The 20,245-nt window shown below is 43.3% G+C and overlaps 1 protein-coding gene across 1 annotated transcript in view; it reads right to left on the reverse strand.

Moving 5' to 3' along the window:
- Positions 1 to 20,245, reverse strand: part of ELP3 (elongator acetyltransferase complex subunit 3) — a 123,336-nt gene that overhangs the window by 50,737 nt on the left and 52,354 nt on the right. The window contains exon 10 of the mRNA XM_068973815.1: positions 9,616 to 9,809. Within this exon, the coding sequence (XP_068829916.1) occupies positions 9,616 to 9,809 (194 nt within the window). The remainder of the gene's footprint in view (positions 1 to 9,615; positions 9,810 to 20,245) is intronic.

The following is a 20,245-nucleotide window of genomic DNA, read 5'->3' on the forward strand; positions in this document are numbered from 1 at the left end:
GGTGCATTGTATTCCATGGGGTCACAAAGAGTGGATATGACTTGACAACTGAACAACAATAACAAAATATACTGCATCCCAATTATACAAAGAAAGTTTTAGAAAAATAATGTAAGCCTGTTAATACCACATATATTGAAAGTGATTTTACAGTACCTTTATAAATGAAATATCATTGTGTTGATGTAAATATAGTTATATTGCAAGAAAAATTAAATACATGGCTGAAAACTGAGAAGAAAATGTAAGTTCTGATAATTAGTACTATTCTACAAACTTTGTTGGGAAGAAGCATAAAAATCACATGATCAAAAAGAAATGTACTGGGATCAATGAACAGTGGTCACATTACACCCTACACCCGAGTACCACAAAAGCCTAGTCAAGAATTTCAGTGATTATTGATAACCAAAAGCAAGTCAATATAAAATAAACTTGAATCATATTATGCAGTATATACAAAGAAAATACATACATAAAATGGTTAAAAAACAAGTAGCAAGACATTGTAAACTTGAATGAATTCCACAATACACGTGTGTTAGTCACTTAGTCGTGTCCGACTCTTTGCAACCCCACGGACTGTAGCCCACCATGGGATTTTCCAGGCAAGAATACTGGAGACGATTGCTGTTCCCTTCTCCAGAGGATCTTCCAGGCCCAGGGATCGAACTCTGGTCTCCTGCATTGCAGGCAGATTCTTTACCGTTTGAGCTACAGGGAAGTCCACAGTGAGCTACACAAAAAAACAGAATTCTAATGGAAACGTGAAAAACAACATCATAGCTATATTAAAAACACAAAAATGTAAAAATAAAATGACAAAGATTTTATCTTTATATTAAAAATACTAGAAAATAATCAACTTCAGAATTAAGAGGGAAGTTGCCATATAAGACAGGGAGCCCAGCCTGGCTCTCTGTGGGGGAGAGAAGCAAGGGAGAGAGGGGATATATGTATAGGAAGAAAAGTTATGACCAGCCTAGATAGCATATTGAAAAGCAGAGGCATTACTTGGCCAACAAAGGTCCGTCTAGTCAAGGCTATGGTTTTTCCAGTGGTCATGTATGGATGTGAGAGTTGGACTGTGAAGAAAGCTGAGCACCGAAGGATTGAGGCTTTTGAACTGTGGTGTTGGAGAAGACTCTTGAGAGTCCCTTGGACTGCAAGGAGATTCAACCAGTCCATTGTGAAGGAGATCAACCCTGGGATTTCTTTGGAAGGAATGATGCCAAAGCTGAAACTCCAGTACTTTGGCCACCTCATGCGAAGAGTTGACTCATTGGAAAACACTCTGATGCTGGGAGGGATTGGGGGCAGGAGAAGGGGATGACAGAGGATGAGATGGCTGGATGGCATCACTGACTCAATGGACGTGAGTCTGAGTGAACTCCGGGAGTTGGTGATGGACAGGGAGGCCTGGCATGCTGTGATTCATGGGGTCGCAAAGAGTCGGACACGACTGAGCGACTGAACTGAACTGATGGCTGATTCGTGTTGTTGTATGCCAGAAACCCACAGAACAGTGTAAAAAAACCTTCTTCCAAATCAAAAATAAATTAAAAAGTTAAGTAAATTATCAGTCCCAAAGCATGAAAATCTGACCACACAGCTAAACTCGAGATGACTCTCTACCAAAGGTCTTCACTGTTGGCAACTGAATCATCACTGTCTTCAAATAGAAACTGTCCAGAGATTCACTGAGGACATTACCAAGTCGGCATTTTACTTCTTGTTTCACAGCAGTCTATCAGGTTTTAATTCACTCACACATTGGTAAAGTAATAAGAGTGTCACTTCAAAAGCTTAATGCTACACCCCCGTGCACTGCGTGTTCCGCATAAACCCTGTGAGCGATGTACTAGGAGAGAAAACACCTCTGACGGTCTGGCCTCTAGGATTAGAGCTGGGGGTGGGACAGGGGCAGGGGCCTCTTCTACTGTTCGATTTTCCAGAGAGCTGTAATGGGGTCCAGACAGGAGAACTGGGAACATGGATGTTTGTTTAATCAGCTTCATGTTAGTCATGCATAATATCAAGACTTTCTCCTCCTATGCCCTTTTGATTGTCTAAAATACATACTCTTAATTCTTTCTGTCATGACCCCTTTATAGTTTTACTGGAGAGATTATATTTGCTGCTCCTGTTTTCTCAAAGCCCTTATTTTTTCAGTTGATGATAAGCCAGGATAGTGTCCCTCAGTGATATTTCATAAAACCTGTAAAATGAAGCTTTTAATGTTTTAGCAATGTCTTCGTTGCTTGAGACTCACTGGTTACAGCACTAAGGGATTTAAATACAGTGGGGAGGATGCAAACTCTTCATGTGATTTCCCATGCTATGCCTTGTTACTCTTGGCTAAAAAAAAAAAGAAAGAGCAAACAGGTGACCATGGCTGGGAAATGTCTGTTCTGTAATACCTGTTGCCTTGCTTGACTGCTGAGAAGTAGTGTATCCGCTTTCCTCTGGTGGCCCCAGTCAGTTAAATGCAATGGAAACTTTTCTTTTGCTGTTGTTAACACTACTTACTGCATCTTTGTTTTCTATCATATTTATTTTTTTTTGGAAACAATCTCAAAGTCACAGAAAAATTCCCAAGTGTGGTACCAATAACTATATTCCTCAAGTATTTGAAAGTAAATTGGGAACAAGATGTCCCAATGGCCCCCCAGAATACTCTTAAGTATCTCCTGCTGCTGCTGCTAAGTCGCTTCAGACTACAACAAGGATATTCTTTTCTGTAACCATAATACAACCACCAAAATCCAGAGACTACAGTGGCGCTTTAGTACTGTCTAATCCTAGACTCCATCCCAGCTTTCTGTGAGCCTCTGGTCCCAGCATTCCCATCAGCTGATCAAACATGACTTTTAAATAATCTGTGTTTCTATTTACGGTCTTGCACTCTCTCTTTCTCTTAATAGATGGAGAGATGCTTCATTAACATTGAACTCACACCTCAAATAGCTCATGTCTGAATGAAGCTAATCTGACATAGGTATTTTCTCCATAAGGCACAGTTATAGCCTTCTTGCATGCAGGAACACTATACAACACTTCAGTACTATGTTTAGAGGCCATTTCAAATAGCCACCTCACCAACAAGCAGCCCAGAATCGCAAAAACCATGCCCTTAAATAGACTGTGAACAGGACATGTCCACACACACATACTGTATTTCTTACCGTTTGCTACAATTATTTCTATAGCTACCATCAGGTTGAAAACCACAAGTTCACACCAGTATCCCCTATTCCAGAACACCATGTGGTATATTCTAATTTTTTCCTTTTTCATATTTGTAGTTCCATTTTCAGGCTTCCCTGATGGCTCAATGGTAAAGAACCTGCCTGCCAAAGCAGGCTTGATCCCTGGGTTGGGAAGATCCCCTGCAGAAGGGAATGGCAGTATGCTTGCCTGGAGAATCCCATGGACAGAGCAGCCTGGAGGGCTACAGTCCATGGGGTCACAAAGAGTCGGGCATTACTTAGCAACTGCACAACAATGACATATTCCCTTTTCAGATAACAAAAACCCAGCTCCATTGCCCTTAATATTGTCTACCTGCTAGAGCCACCTCCTGCATGTTACTGACCCTTTCTTTCTGTCCTCATCTCTGGATCCCCTGGACACACTCTCCTTGCCCTGCTGACAAATAGTGCCAAGGGCAGGCATCAGCAAGAATGTCCCCCCCACATCTGGGCTGCTCCAGCCTGAACCCCGCAACTGACTCCTCCACAAGAACACCCTCCTCCCCGAGCTCTGGGTCCCACTGCTCCCTAGGTCTCCATGCGGACACCTGCATGGCTCAGTACCTCCTAATGTCTCTTAGGCTGAATTGTTCCAGAAAGGTGAAAGAGAAGGAGGAGAATGCAAATTATTGTGATAACTGAATTTTCTCATCACTATCTCCTTAGTAATTTTTTAAAAAAGAAATTATTGTATATTTATTTATTTATGATTACATCATACAGCATGCAGGATCCAAGTTCCCTAACCAGGATTCGAACATGGAGACTGGCCTTGGGAGCACAGAGTCTTAACCACTGGACCACCGAGGAAGTCCTTCTCCTTTGTATTTTTAACTGTACTTAAAAAAATCATTAAGCAATTTTGGTGCTTATGGTGGGCCAACAATTATAAAAATTTAAGAAATCAACATGTTGTGGCAGAAATGTGTAAACATTCTTTGATGTTCTTGTTTAGTTGCTCAGTCATGTCTGACTCTTTGCGACCCCATGTACTGTAGCCCATCAGGCTCCTCTGCTCATGGGATTCTCCAGGCAAGGATACTGGAGTAGGCTGCCATTTCCTACTTCAGAGGATCTTCCTTAACCAGGGATCAAACCTGTGTCTCCTGCATTGGCAGGTGGATTCTTTACCACCGAGTCACCCAGGAAGCCCAAACACCCTTTGACCTTTAAGCAAATCCATTATTTTACATCCTTGATGATTTTCCCATAGTTGACAGTTCTGCTGTATGTTATGAGTAGCACAGTCTTTGTGCTCAGCAGAGTACTAGTCACAGGACAGCTGACAGGACATCCATTTGCTAATCCCATTTGGCCTTTTACTGGTAATATTAGAATCTGGGTGGTTTTGACCAGGGTGGTGGAAATGTGCCTTAACAACCAGGAAATGCAGGAATGGCTTTGTCAGGATTGTAGTAAGTAGGTAACTTTATGGCTTTTAAATTTTATCTTCAGTGTTATGTTTCTAGTTAGGAAAAAAAGGCGGGGGTGGAACTTCCCTGAGTGTCCAGTGGTTAGCGCTCCACTCTCCCACTACAGTATATCTGCAAGATGGCAGAGGAGAAGGACATGTGCTCATCTTCTCCTTCAAAAACTCCAAAATTACAACTCGCTGCTGAACAACCGTTGACAGGACAATGTTGTATCCCACCAAAAAGAGATAATACCCCACGTCCAAGGGCAAAAGGAGAAGCCCCAGCAAGACGGCAGGAGGGGCAAAATTGCATTTAGAAACAAACCCCATACCCATCAGAGATGCTCCAAGGGCTCAGACAAAACCTTGTGTGCACCAGGAGGCACCACAGAGACTGAGCCAGACCTGCCTTTGAGTGTTTGGGTGTCTCCTGGGGAGGTACGGTCAGCAGTGGCCTGCCGCAGGGGCAGGGGCTCTGTGCAGCAGACCTGGCTGTGGCATAAGCCCTCTTGGAGGAGGTCGCCATTAACCCCACCACAGAGCCGCCAGAACTTGCACAGGACCCGGGAAACAGACGCTTGGAGGGCACAAACAGAACCTTGTGCACACCAGGACCCAGGAGAAAGGAGCAGTGACCACAAGAGACTGACCCAGACTTGCCTGTGAGCGTCCAGGAGTCTCTGGCAGAGGCGTGGGTCAGCGGTGGCCTGCTGCAGGGTCGGGGGTACTGAGTGTGGCAGTGTGTCCAGGGGACCTTTTGAAGGAGGTCGTCATTATCTTCATTACCTCCACCATAGTTTGGTCTCAGGTCAAACAACAGGGAGGGAACACAGCCCCGCCCATCAACAGAAAATTGGATTAAAGATTTACTGAGCATGGCCATCAGAACAAGATCCAGCTTCCCCCTCAGTCAGTCTCTCCCATCAGGAAGCTTCCATAAGCCTCTTATCCTTATCCATCAGAGGGCAGACAGACTGAAAACCACAGTCACAGAAAACTAACCAAACTGATCACATGGACCACAGCCTCGTCTAACTCAATGAAACTAGGGCCACCCAAGACAGGCGGGTCATGGTGGAGAGTTCTGACAAAACGTGGTCCACTGGAGAAGGGAATGGCAAACCACTTCAGTATTCTTGCCTTAAGAACCCCATGAACAGTATGAAAAGGCAAAAAGATAGGACACTGAAAGGTAAACTCCCCAGGTCAGTAGGTGCCCAATATGCTACTGGAGAAGAAAGGAGAAATAACTCCAGAAAAAATTAAGAGATGGAACCAAAGCAAAAACAACACCCAGTTGTGGATGTGACTGGTGATGGAAGTAAAATCCGATGCTGTAAAGAACAATATTGCATAGGAACCTGGAATGTTAGGTCCATGAATCAAGGTAAATTGGAAGTGGTCAAACAGGAGATGGCAAGAGTCAACATCAACACTTTAGGAATCAACGAACTAAAATGGATTGGAATCAGTGGATTTAACTCAGATGACCATTGTATCTACTACTGTGGGCAAGAATCCCTTAGAAGAAATGGAGTAGCCCTTATAGTCAACAAAAGAGTCCAAAATGCAGTACTTGGATGCAATCTCAAAAATGACAGAATGATCTATTTGTCAGAGGCAAGGCAAACCATTCAAGATCACAGTAATCCAAGTCTGTGCTCCAACCAGTAATGCTGAAGAAGCTAAAGTTGGATGGTTCTATGAGGACCTACAAAACCTTCTAGAACTAACACCCAAAAAAGATGTCCTTTTCATTATAGGGGACTGGAATGCAAAAGTAGGAAGTCAAGAGATACCTGGAGTAACAGGCAAATTAGGCCTTGGAACAAAATGAAGCAGAACAAAGACTGAGTTTTGCCAAGAGAACGCACTGGTCATAGCAAATACTCTCTTCCAACAACACAACAGCAGACTCTTGGACAGAAGACTCTTGGAGAAGACAAATGGACATCACTGGATGGTCAATACCGAAATCAGACTGATTATATCCGTTGCAGCCAAAGATGGAGAAGCTCTATACAATCAGCAAAACAAGACTAGGAGCTGACTGTGTCTTAGATCGTGAGCTCCTTATTGCCACATTCAGACTTAAACTGAAGAACACAGAGAAAACCACTGGACCATTCAGGTATGACCTTAAATCAAATCCCTTATGATTATACAGTGGAAGTAACAAACAGATTTAAGGGATTAGATCTGATAGAGTGCCTGAAAAACTATGGACAGAGGTTTGTGACACTGTACTGGAGGCAGTGATCAAGACTATTCCCAAGAAAAAGAAATGCAAAAAGGCAAACTGGTTGTCTGAGGAGGCCTTACACATAGCTGAGTAAAGAAGAGAAGCAGAAGGCAAAGGAGAAAAGGAAAGATATACCCAATTGAATGCAGAGTTCCAAAGAATAGCAAGGAGAGATAAGAAAGTCTTCCTCAGTGATCAGTGCAAATAAATAGAAGAAAACAATAGAATGGAGAAAGACTAGAGATCTCTTTAAGAAAATGAGAGCTACCAAGGAAACATTTCATGCAAAGGTGGGCACAATAAAGGACAGAAATGGTATGGACCTAACAGAAGCAGAAGATATAAAGAGGCATACACAGAAGAAATATACAAAAAAGATCTTCATGACCCAGATAAGCACAATGGTGTGATCACTCACCTAGAGCCAGACATCCTAGAAAGTGAAGTTAAGTGGGCCTTAGGAAGCATCACTATGAACAAAGCTAGTGGAGGTGATGGAATTCCAGTTGAGCTATTTCAAATCCTAAAAGATGATGCTGTGAAAGTGCTGCACTCAATATACCAGCAACTTTGGAAAATTCAGCAGTGGCCACAGGACTGGAAAAGGTCAGTTTTCATTCCAATCCCAAAGAAGGGCAATGCCAAAGAATGTTCAAATTACTGCACAATTGCACTCATCTCACATGCTAGTAAAGTAATGCTCAAAATTCTCCAAGCCAGGCTTCAATAGTACATGAACTGTGAACTTCCAGATGTTCAAGCTGGATTTAGAAAAGGCAGAGGAACCAGAGATCAAATTGCCAACATCTGCTGGATCATTGAAAAAGCAAGAGAGTTTCAGAAAAACATCTACTCATGCTTCATCGACTATGTTAAAGATTTGACTGTGTGGATCACAACAAACGGTGGAAAATTCTTAAAAGAGATGGGAATACCAGACCACCTGACCTGCCTCTTGAGAAATCTGTATGCAGGTCAGGAAGCAACAGTTAGAACTGGACATGGAACAACAGACTGGTTCCAAATCGGGAAAGGAGTATGTGAAGGCTGTATATTGTCACCCTGCTTATTTAACTTATATGCAGAGTACATCATGCGAAATGCCAGGCTGGATGAAGCACAAGCTGGAATCAAGGTTGCCAGGAAAAATATCAATAACCTCAGATATGGAGATGACACCACCCTAATGGCAAAAATTGAAGAAGAACTAAAGAGCCTCTTGATGAAAGTAAAAGAGGAGAGTGAAAAAGCTGACTTAAAACTCAACATTCAGAAAACGAAGATCATGGCATCTGGTCCCATCACTTCATGGGAAATAGATGGGGAAACAATGCAAAGAGCGAGAAACTTTATTTTTGGGGGGCTCCAGAATCACTGCAGATGGTGACTGCAGCCATGAAATTAAAAGACAATTGCTCCTTGGAAGAAAAGCTATGACCCACCTAGACAGCATATTAAAAAGCACAGACACTACTTTGTCAACAAAGGTCTGTCTAGTCAAGGCTATGGTTTTTCCAGTGGTCATGTATAGATGTGAGAGTTGGACTATAAAGAAAGCTGAATGCCGAACAATTAGATGCTTTTGAACTGTGGTGTTGGAGAAAACGGTTGAGAATCCCTTGGACTGCAAAGAGATCAAACCAGTCAACCCTAAAGAAAATCAGTCCTGAATATTCATTGGAAAGACTGATGCTGAAGCTGAAACGCCAATACTTTGGCCACTTGATGTGAAGAACTGACTCATAGGAAAAGACCCTAATCCTGGGAAAGATTGAAGGTGGAAGGAGAAGGGGACAACAGAGGATGAGATGGTTGGATGGCATCACCAACTCGATGGACATGAGTTTGAACAAGCTCTAGGAAGTTAGTCATGGACAGGGAGGCCTGGTGTGCTGCAGTCCATGGGGTCACAAAGAGTCGGACACGACTGAGTGAGTGAACTGAACTAAACTTCCACTGCAGGGGGCATCGTTCTGATCCCTGATCAGGGAACTAAGATCCCGCATGCCTCAGAGCACAGACAAGAAGAAAAAACAAAAACCATGATTGTAAACGAGCTCTCATATTCTCTCTCCTAGAAAAAACAGTTCAGATGATTTCCTTCATGCCAACAGGAATAGGTCACTCTCCATACTTACATCAATATCAGTGAAGAATGCCTGTTGCTACTCTTTCAGAGGCTCTAGAACAGGGGTAAAACACACATGGCCATAGTGTGTCCTCTCACAGTCAGTACAGGGTCTGGGTTGGAGCAGATCCGGAAGAGGAAACGCACACTGAGATCACAGGCTCCTGCAACCCAACACACACTGCTGACCATCACCCTCCATCCACCTCCTGGCTCATGAATGAGTGGAGGAGTGAGCACATGGACACTCGTGACACTAGCAAAGCAGCCTGGACACGTCTCATCGCCAACCCCTCTATATACAGAGAGCATTCCTGGTGTCCCATTTGTTCCCAGGCCCTCTGTCTACGGAGAGCATTCCTGGTGTCCCATTTGTTCCCAGGCCCTCTGTCTACGGAGAGCATTCCTGGTGTCCCATTTGTTTCCAGACCCTCTGTCTACGGAGAGCATTCCTGGAGTCCCATTTGTAATGAAAAAAATTCAAACCCATCAATTTTCAATGACACTGTTCTCATTAGAAAGTGTGGACAGACAGACGTGTCGTCACCAGTGACGGCTGGCATGTAAGGTAACACACTACCTCTGCACGCGGTACACTCGAGTCCACGGGGGCACGAGGGCCAGGATCCGGGCTACCAATTCGATCAGGTCGCTCGGGGAGTAACTCTTGTATCTTCCTGACTTCCACAGCTCATAGAGCCCTGTCCCACGAATCACCAGGGTCGGGTAGAGTTTCAAACCGTCAGGACGGAAAGCTGGGTTCTCGAAAAACTCCTGTGGAGAGAGAAGATGAGCTCCATTAGTTACATGGAGATTACCCGTGGTGAAGCTTCCATCCGGGGCCAACTTCTCTCACACCACCTGCCTGGTCCCTAGACTACTTTCCATCAAGCGAGGGGAGGCAGAACAGAAACTCACTGTTTTTACAGTCTCACAGGAGCAAGACACTTGGGTGCTGGATGCCCAAGCCCCGGCTGGCCCAGCTCCTGGCCACTGCTGCGGTGTCCCTGCCAGCCTCCCCACCTTGCCTTCCCGCTGTGGCAAAGGCCATTCCCTCTGCCTGGAAATCTTATCAGGTTTTCTTCATCTGGCTCACCTTTAGGTCTCAGCTTGAATGCCAGTTCTTCAACGAGGTCTCACTGACCTTCAAATACAAGTTGCTTCACTTAAATTTTTTTGGAGGAGGGGAATTCTGTTATTATTGCTTTCTTAACATCATCACACTGCCGATTTATCTGATGCCTGCCTTCGCCTCCAGACCGTATCCTCCTTTAATAATGAAATATATTTAAAAGTGACTTTTAAAAGTGACATGGATCATTATCTGGGCTGCAAGACCTACAATGTTTCCTGTGTGGCCCTCTGCAGAGAAGTATGCTGACCCCTGGGTATGACTGTGTTGCTCTCAGGCCAACGGGTGCCATTCCTAACCCAGAAGACACACACAGTCCATTTGTCACCTGGAAGCTGAGCGATTCAGCTAATTCATCTCGTTTGACACAGTCATTTCCTGCACTGTATCACCCCAGCTGGCTTATTTCTTTACTTGGGATAAAGCAAGGAGACATCAAGCCTTCTCCTTTCTATGATTTTGCACCGCAAATCTGCTCTTATCTAGATTCCACTTGACATGTGATGGAGGAATTAAAGTGGATTCATATAGTTCCCTCTCACCCCGACCTGGCATTAGTATCTAAACGGCCAGAGCACTGTATCTTGTGAATGGAGTAAATGCTTTCTATCTTGTGCTGTTATTACTCCAGAGCTTTCCATTGTGTAACCTGCTTTCCAAAGAGATATAACTACTGAGTTTTCGATCTCTCTCATTGATTCCTAGTATCATCTTAAATGCTGTAATCTTTGTGCACCATTGGCTCTGAGGGACAGTCTGCTGTAACTGCGTGTAATTTTCCCTGTGACATTTATATTTGAAAGAGTCACCCAGTCTTTAATAAATATTCTATAGCCATCCACAAAGAGTATGTATGCAAGTCACTCTCCACCTAGTCTGCATCCAGCAAAGTACTCCTGGCTACTTGCCTAATAAATTTAGGAGGTATAAGGGCTGATATAATCCTTTCATAAGGATGATGACAGACGGAATTGGTGCAGGATTTCTGGTTAAACACAGAGAATTGAAATATGTGTTTCTTCCCTTTCCTTCCAAAATCACACTAAAATGACAGGAAATATTTTTTAAAGCATAAACTCAGAGGAACAGAGGGAACATCAGACGAGACAGGAGGAGGAGTAAGCGATGGCAGTGAATTTCTGGAAGACAGAAGATGGAAGATTGGTAAATGCTGCAAATGCAGAAAACTGCAGGCAAACTATCTGCGAAGGAGCATACGGATGAAAGGGCAGCTCAGTCACCCCAGAGTCCCAGGAAGGCACGTAAATCAGAAACAGCAGGCACCAGGCAGGAGGGAAGACAGCACTGGATCAAAGTCTTTTCACAGACTTATCTCTAATGCCCCTAATCTCTGAGTCCTTCTACAGGCAGTCACCTGCCCGTGTGTTCCCTGGAGAAACTAGAAAGCTGCAGGACTCTGAGATGCCAGGTCCAAAAGAAGATGTGAGTGAGGATCAGAGCTTGCAAACAAGGAGATTGAGTGAAAGCCAGCATGGTGAATGGTGGGCCCCACCCTGCTCCCTGGACACCAGGAACCAGTTTGCTGTGACCTACACACACATCCCCCACAGCCCCCAAGAGCAAGCTGGAGAGTTTGTCTCTGGATTAAATAAATGGTCCTGAATAAGAGTTCAGGGTACTGACATTTGGGAAGCCCCTAAAGAAAGGAAGGCTGATTACTGTGAGGTATACCATCAACAAGCCACAAAGAGTTTGTGATCTGGTTTTTCAGCTCCTCACCTTTAGAGCATTACCATTTGGCTAACAATTACCAGATACTTGGGGGGAAGTCTAAAACAGGAAAGGCAGACCAAACAAAAAGAAACAGAGTAACCTGGAGGAAACAGAGGCATCACATGAAGGAAAAATAAACCTTAAAAAAACAAACTATTAATTCCTTTAGAGAGAGAAGACCTAGTACATCCATAAAGGGCTTCCCGGGTGGCAAAGAACCTGCCAATGTAGGAGACGCAAGAGACGCGGCTCTGTTTGCTCCCTGGGTCAGGAAGATCCCCTAGAGAAGGAAATGACAACCTACTCCAGTATTTTTGCCTGGAAAATTCCATGAACAGAGGAGCCTGGAGTGCTACAGTCCAGGGGGCCACAAAGAGTTGGACATGACTGAGCAAACACACACAGACACACAGAAAACAAGAGGATGCTAGAGAACTGAACAATAAGAATATAAGAAAGAACTCTTGGAAATTAAAACTATAACCAAAACATCTAGTAGAAAAGTTGAAAGATGAAGTGAGAAAATAATAAGAAAGCGGGGGGGAAAAAAGACGAAAACAGAAAAGTTAAGAATATCAGATAATCAACCCGGGAGAGCCAACATTTCTAATACGAGTTTTAGAAACAGAACACAGAGAATGAAACAGGAAAAAGCATCCCATAGTACAAAGAAATTTCTCAGATGGTAAGAGTGGATCAAAATATAGCAGGATTAATTTTTAAAAAACTCTCTTAAGATACACCACTGTGATACATCACTTTCTCCAGAGTGAAAAAAACCCAGGTTATATATATTGTAGTTTTTAAGGAATAAGGAATACAGTATTAGGAATAAGAATGACAATGTGCCTCTTAGCAGCACTAGAAGAGCTACAAGACAACGGCGTAATGTTTTAAAAAAGAAAAACAGGAGGGAAAATGGCTTTATAGAATTCTGTTAAGTGCAAAGGTGGGAGACAGAACAGAGACATTCCTGAACATGTAAAAGGCTTACTATCCATGATGAATCCTTTCTTAGGAAGCTGCTGGAGAATGTGTTTTAGTAAAGGAAGTGTTGAAGTGTGAAGTGTTAGTTGTTCAGTTGTGCCTGCCTCTTTGCAACCCCATGAACTGTAGCCCTCCAGGCTCCTCTGTCCATGGGGATTCTCCAGGCAAGAATACTGGAGAGGGTTGCCATTTTCTGCTCCAGGGGATCTTCCAACCCAGGGAGCAGACCTGGGTCTCCCGCATTGCAGGCAGATTCTTTATCATCTGAGCCATCAAGGAAGCCCAAGGAAAGGAATAAACCAATAAAAAGGATTAATTTGGTTTCTAAAACAAAGGTTCTGACTGTAGAGAGTCAGAAGAGGAGCCCTAAGGAAGACACCTGTGAACTAGACAGAGAATCGCCAGTCCAGGTTGGAGCTGGAAGGTTACAGGTCCAAGAGTTATATCTTCAGTCTAAAAATGGAACTTAGAGTATCTGACAGGGTTGGCCAGTGACAGAGGGGCTTTAACACTGAACAGGCACATTTGAGGGTTACAGGAACTTGGAGAACTAATATGCAAGATAAAAGAAAAAAAAAGAGAGATGATTTTATAGTTAACTGGAAGAAAAACAAAGTTACTTAAGAAAAGAAAGTATGATATACTGGCTTCCCTGATGGCTCAGTGAGTAAAGAATCCATCTGCAATGCAGGAGACACAGGAGATGCGAGTTTGATCCCTGGCGGGGAAGAGCTCTTGGAGAAGGAAATGGCGACCCACTCCAGTATTCTTGACTGGGAAATTCCATTGACAGGGGAGCCTGGCAGGCTACACTCCATGGGGTCACAGAGTCGGACAAGACTGAGAGACTAAGCACAGGGTGTATTACTTGGATCCATCTGAATAATACTAATTTACGTAAGAACTGTAATGCAAACATTGACTACTAACGTAACTAAAATAGTGAGCTACAATACTGAGAGAACGGGAGGAGAGTTAAAATCATGAACTGTTTAACTCTCGTAACAGTAATACATGGAACAATGGACTGATTCCAAATTGGGAAAGGGAACTTTTCATGCAAAGATGGGCACAACAAAGGAGGGCAATGGTAAGGATCTAACAGAAGCAGAAGAGATTAAGTAAGAAGAGGTGGCAAGAATACACAGAACTATACAAAAAAAGTCTTCATGACCCGGATAACCATGATGTGTGGTCACCCACTTAGAGCCAGACATCCTAGAATGTGGTCAAGTGGGCCTTAGTGCCGGGAGCCAGCATGGGGAATCCCGCCCGTGGCAAAGGTCATGAGGAAAGGGGCCTGACAAACGGAAAGGCGGGATCAGGCCTCAGGGGTACCCCTGGACTTTTTCGAGCATCGACCCCCAAAACCAGAGTCTGTCTGCCTTACTGCATTATGCTTTCCACCTTCTCTTTTGACATTACAGGGGGGCTGTCCCCCACCACCTTCTTCTGAAAGGAGTTAACTTGGAGCTCCAGTTAATAAGTTTCCTGGGCGAAACAAGAGTGTTTCAGTCCAAAAACTCTTCTGATGGCTCTCTAGCCTGCCTGACAAGTTTGTCCAGCCTCTTACAACCACACGTAATTGTTCATAGCCTCCCAACCGTGAGAGGCACCAGATGTTCTGAACTTTCTAAATACAGAGTCTTTTGAGAAGTTAGAAATTATTAGTGTAGTATTAGTGGGTTTTTAGAAATATACCGGTAGAGGGCTTCATTGTTGAGCCAATATTTGCTGCTAAGTCTCCATATCCCTTGTCCCTCATATACATTAATTGATATAACTGGCGTATGATGGGAAAAATAAGTAATAATCTTTGATATTAATCACATTAGACCTTAGGCTAGTAAACTCTTTTCTTGATTATAGTCCATTGAACCTTTGCCCTATAGGAATGCAACTTTATCTGGTGCCTTCGGAGGGTGGCGCCTGGTTTAAGAAAAATCACCTCTGGAAAAAATAAGTTTTCTGGTTGACTGACCGTGATCATAAAGAAAGGGTCATAAAATGTTAGCAGGCCCCCTGGCCAGAAGATGATGTAAAACCACCTAAGACCTTTGTATGTATGTATAAAGAAGCATCTGGTCTCAACAAAGGTTAGGACTACTGACCCTGCATGACTTTGTATTCTCCATTTATCTCTATGTACAGCCTGAAGTAGAAAAGCTGCCCTGAAAAATAAAGAGTTGGATCAGTTCCTGGAAAGACTGGTCTCCCTGTATTGTCTTTTCTCCCATTCTCCTTTTCAGGCTGAGTTCCCGCCTGGAACACAAAGGCTCACCGTGTCTACTAATTTTGCCTGGGTTTCTAAGACCTGAACGGGGAGGTGCTTTGTGTCTCCACTCCTTCGGGAGACTGGGAGGGCACCTGCGGCCTACGTAGACGGTGCAAGTCTCTTGTCTTGAGACTTTATTGGCTTCTTGTGTAAACCAAGGAATACAGCCTCTTTTCCCTATTATTTTCTCCACTACATTATTCTTTCTTAATCTCTCTTTATATCTCTAAATAAATAATTCTTTCCTAATCACCGATGCTGTCTCCCCTTCAAATTACCCTGGATCCACCGGGGCTGGATCCTGACACCTTAGGAAGCATTACTACGAACAAAGCTAGTGGAGGTGATGGAATTCTAGCTGAGTCATTTCAAATCCTAAAAGATGATGCTGTTAAAGTGCTTCACTCAATACACCAGCAAATCTGGAACACTCAGCAGTGGCCACAGGACTGGAAAAGGCCAGTTTTCATTCCAATCCCAAAGAAGGGCAATGCCAAGAAATGTTCAAACTACTGTATAGATGCACTCATTTCACACTCTAGGAAGGTAATGCTCAAAGTCCTTCAAGCTAGGCTTTAACAGTACGTGAACCAAGAACTTCCAGATGTACAAACTGGGTTTACAAAAGGCAGAGGAACCACAGATGAAATTGCCGTCATCCATTGGATCATAGAAAAATGACAGAATTCCAGAAAAACATCTACCTCGGCTTTACTGACTACACTAAACCCTTTGACTGTGTGGATCACAACAAACTGTGGAAAGTTCTTAAACAGATGGGAATACCAGACCACCTTACCTGCCTCCTGAGAAACCTGTAGGCAGGTCAAGAAGCAACAGTTACAGCTAGACATGGAACAATGACTGGATCCAAATTAGGAAAAGAGTATGTCAAGGCTTTACATTATCACCTTGCTTATTAACTCCTATGCAGAGTACATCATGTAAAATACCAGGATGGATGAATCACAAGTCGGAATCAAGATTGCTAGGAGAAATATCAATAACCTTCAGATATGCGGATGACACCACCCTAATGGCAGAAAATGAAGAGGAACTAAAGAGCCTCTTGATGAAAGTGAAAGAGGAGAGAGAAAAAGCTGGCTTAAAACTCAACATTCAAAAAACTAAGATCATGGTATCTGGTTCCATCACTTCATGGCAAATAGATGGGGGAAAAAATGGAAACAGTGACAGACTTTATTTTCTCCAAAATCACTGCAGATGTTGACTGCAGGCATAAAATTAAAAGATACTTGCTTCTTGGAAGAAGAGCTATGACCAACCTAGACAGCATATTAGAAAGCAGATGAGGTACCATTTCACACCAGTCAGAATGGCTGTGATCCAAAAGTCTACAAGCAATAAATGCTGGAGAGGGTGTGGAGAAAAGGGAACCCTCTTACACTGTTGGTGGGAATGCAAACTAATACAGCCACTAAGGAGAACAGTGTGGAGATTCCTTAAAAGACTGGAAATAGAACTGCCTATGACCCAGCAATCTCACTGAAGGGCATACACACTGAGGAAACCAGAATTGAAAGAGACACATGTACCCCAATGTTCATCGCAGCACTGTTTATAATAGCCAGCACATGGAAACAACCTAGATGGTCCATCAGCAGATGAATGGATAAGAAAGCTGTGGTACATATACACAATGGAGTATTACTCAGCCATTAAAAAGAATGCATTTGAATCAGTTCTAATGAGATTGATGAAACTGGAGCCTATTATACAGAGTGAAGTAAGCCAGAAAGAAAAACACCAATAAAGTATACTAATGCATATATATGGAATTTAGAAAGATGGTAATGATAACCCTGTGAGACAGCAAAAGAGACACAGATGTATAGAACAGTCTTTTGGACTCTGTGGGAGAGGGAGAGGGTGGGATGATTTGGGAGAATGGCATTGAAACATGTATAATATCATATAAGAAACGAATCACCAGTCCAGGTTCAATGCAGGATACAGGATGCTTGGGGCTGGTGCACTGGGACAACCCAGAGGGATGGTATATGGAGGGAGGTGGGCGGGGGGTTCAGGATGGGGAACACGTGTACACCCGTGGCAGATTCATGTTGATGTATGGCAAAACTAACACAATATTGTAAAGTAATTAGCCTCCAATTAAAATAAATAAATTTAAATTAAAAAAAAAAAAAAAGAAAGCAGAGACATTACTTTACTGGCAAAGGTCCATATAGTCAAAACTAAAGTTTTTCTAGTAGTCATGTATGGATGTGAGAGTTGGACCATAAAGAAGGCTGAGCACCAAAGAACTGATTCTTTCAAACTGTGGCGCTGGAGAAGATACCTGAGAGTCCCATGGATAGCCAGGGGATCAAACTGGTCAATCCTAAAGGACTGATGCTGAAGCTTCAATACTTGGACCACATGGAAGGTCTGATGCTAAAGCTGAAGCTCCAATACTTTGGCCACCTGGTGTGAAGTGCCAATTCACTGGAAAAGACCCTGATGCTGGGAAAGACTGAGGGCAGGAGGAGAAGGGGATGACAGAGGATGAGACGGTTGGATGGCATCACCGACTCAGTGGACATGAGTCTGAGCAAACTCCAGGAGTTGGTGATGGACAGGGAAGCACAGTGTGCTATAGTCCATGGGGTCGCAGAGAGTCAGACACAACCGAGCGACTGAACAACGACAGTAGGACAAGAGATCCTCTCTACTGATGCTCGGGAAAAAGCAATCCAAACACGGAAGAGGGAAACAGAGGTAAATATTAGGACCCCCGCCCCCACCACTAGGCTACAACAGTTGAGAGTGGCAGAGGACTACTGCATTTCGATATGACCCCCTTAGGAGGTGCTGGATTCTCAGATACTATTTAATAATGGTTTATTAATTCCACTATTTTATAAACTTAAAAATTAATAAACATCATTCTGCTGGCGATGTGAACGATACATTAGACGAGAACATGGCTGGTGGTTTAGATAAGAAGCTGTCTGCCTTTGCAGGGAGCTGATGAAAGCATGAAGCTATGGAGGTGCAGGTGAAGAGGAGGGGACAGCTTTAAAAGCTCTTCAGAGGGAGTAACAGAGAGGACCTCCCGTTGGATTAGACCTCTTGGATTAGTACAGGGAACCGTAATAGGAGCAGCAGCAGCAAAGGTGTATGAGCACTCGCTCTGTGCCAGGCATTTTCCTAAGTATGCATTCTCTCTGCCCATCTTCACAGCCGCCCCATTTTAAAGATGAGGAAACTGAGGAACAAAGCAGTTCAAACAGTTTGCTACCAAGTGGTGGGGCCAGGATTCAAGCTCGCCCTAGTCTGGCTCTGGAGTCCAAATATTTTCTACTTCCTCCTGCATGATTCCGAAATGTCTAGCTTGGGAGAGTATGTGGACGGCGGGGCCACAAATAGTACAGGAAAGAGAAGAGGAGGAGACCACTGGGGAATGCAGAAGTATGTCCATATTGGATACGTTACGACTGAAGTGCGTGTAAGGCCTCTGGTGCCTGGTGAAGAGTATTCAGCAACTGGACTTAAGAGCTGAGGCTTAAGACTGCAGAGAAAATGAGATTCGTTGAAGTGCTAAGTGGTAAAATCAGGACAACAGAAGAAAGACACACATATATAGAAGAGAGCAAAAGACAGAAGCCACATTTATGCAGTGAAGAGAAAAAGAAGATCTAGCAGAAAAGAAACAGTCCTAGAGGTAAAGAGGGAACCAGGAGGCAGCCGAGTCACGAAAGCCAGGGAGGTGAGAATTTAAGACTGGAGATAGTCCCGAGGGACCTACCTTCCCCAACCAGGGATCTAACTTGCATTCCCTGCACTGGGAGGTGGATTCTTAACCACTGGACCACCAGGGAAATCCCTGGAGATAGTTTCTAACATTAACAAATGGTAAGGCTGGATAAAATGTCAGCAGAGAAGTGGCCTTTGGATTTGGAGATTAGCAAGTATATTACAATGTTTGAGGGAAGGCTGTGTGTATGTGTATATCTGTGTTGGCAGTGCAGGACCTGCCAAACTATAACTTGATCAGTTGGTTTTTGGGAAAAACAGCTCAGTGGGGGTGCGGGTAACTCCTGAGAGTCAAAAAGGTGGGCAAACATGGATGGACTTTTAAAGACTTCCCATGACTGACAGAAGGTTCTGGAGATAAATTTCTCAAGAGAAACCAACACTTTCTTAGCATTTTCAGCATCCTGAGCTTGCATATCCAAAAGCAGTCTAATTTTAAAAGAATAAAAGACCGAAACAGCTAGAAGTTATTATGAGTAATAAATGATACAACATTTTGTAGTCCTATCTGAGGACAGGTGGAAAGGGTGAGGTTAATGCTTGGAGGATAAAGTCCTAAGATGTTAAACATTCTCCATCACAACCAGGATTTTCAGCTTTATAAGGAAAAAGAAAACTTCATTCCAAAAGGAAATTTGAGTTACTGGACAATATAAGTAAATGCTATTTATCACACACAGCTTTGACCAGCTCTGCACCTATCACTAGATAAGAGTGTGACTCTACAACGAACAGTTGCGAATGACCACTTCTGCTCTTAGTGACTCAGAATTAACCTAAGTAAAAAGGTGTGAGAGCAAAGCCAATGTATAACTAAGGTGCACAGCACACAGCCCTAGAGATACTATGGCTGCAATAACGCAGTGGCTGTGGATGCTTTATGGATGTACCAGGCAAGGCTGCCTTGTCCTCCAGAGTGATAACATTCTATAGACTTCTACAATTATTACAAGTAGACCCCTTACTTAGCAACGCTTCCAATGGATAAAACATATTAAGGGAACTATCTGTGGGCTGCTAATGTGACAATAAAAGTAGAGGAAAAAGTTTTTAAAGTGTAAAATATGCTGCCTGCTAGTTCAGAAAATCTCTAGAAAACAAGATTTCCTAGACAAAACCTAGTGGTTTTTTTTTAATTAGTAAACCTTTTATTGAAACATATCTTAGTATGGAAAAGTACTCAAATCATAAGTGTACATCTTGATAGATTTTTAAACATTTAATTGAAGGATAACTGCTTTACAATATTGTGTTGGTTTCTGCCATATGTCAACATGAATCAGCCATAGGTATTCATATGTCCCT

This window comes from Capricornis sumatraensis, chromosome 6 (assembly GCF_032405125.1).
Source record: "Capricornis sumatraensis isolate serow.1 chromosome 6, serow.2, whole genome shotgun sequence".
Taxonomy (NCBI): Eukaryota; Metazoa; Chordata; class Mammalia; order Artiodactyla; family Bovidae; genus Capricornis; species Capricornis sumatraensis.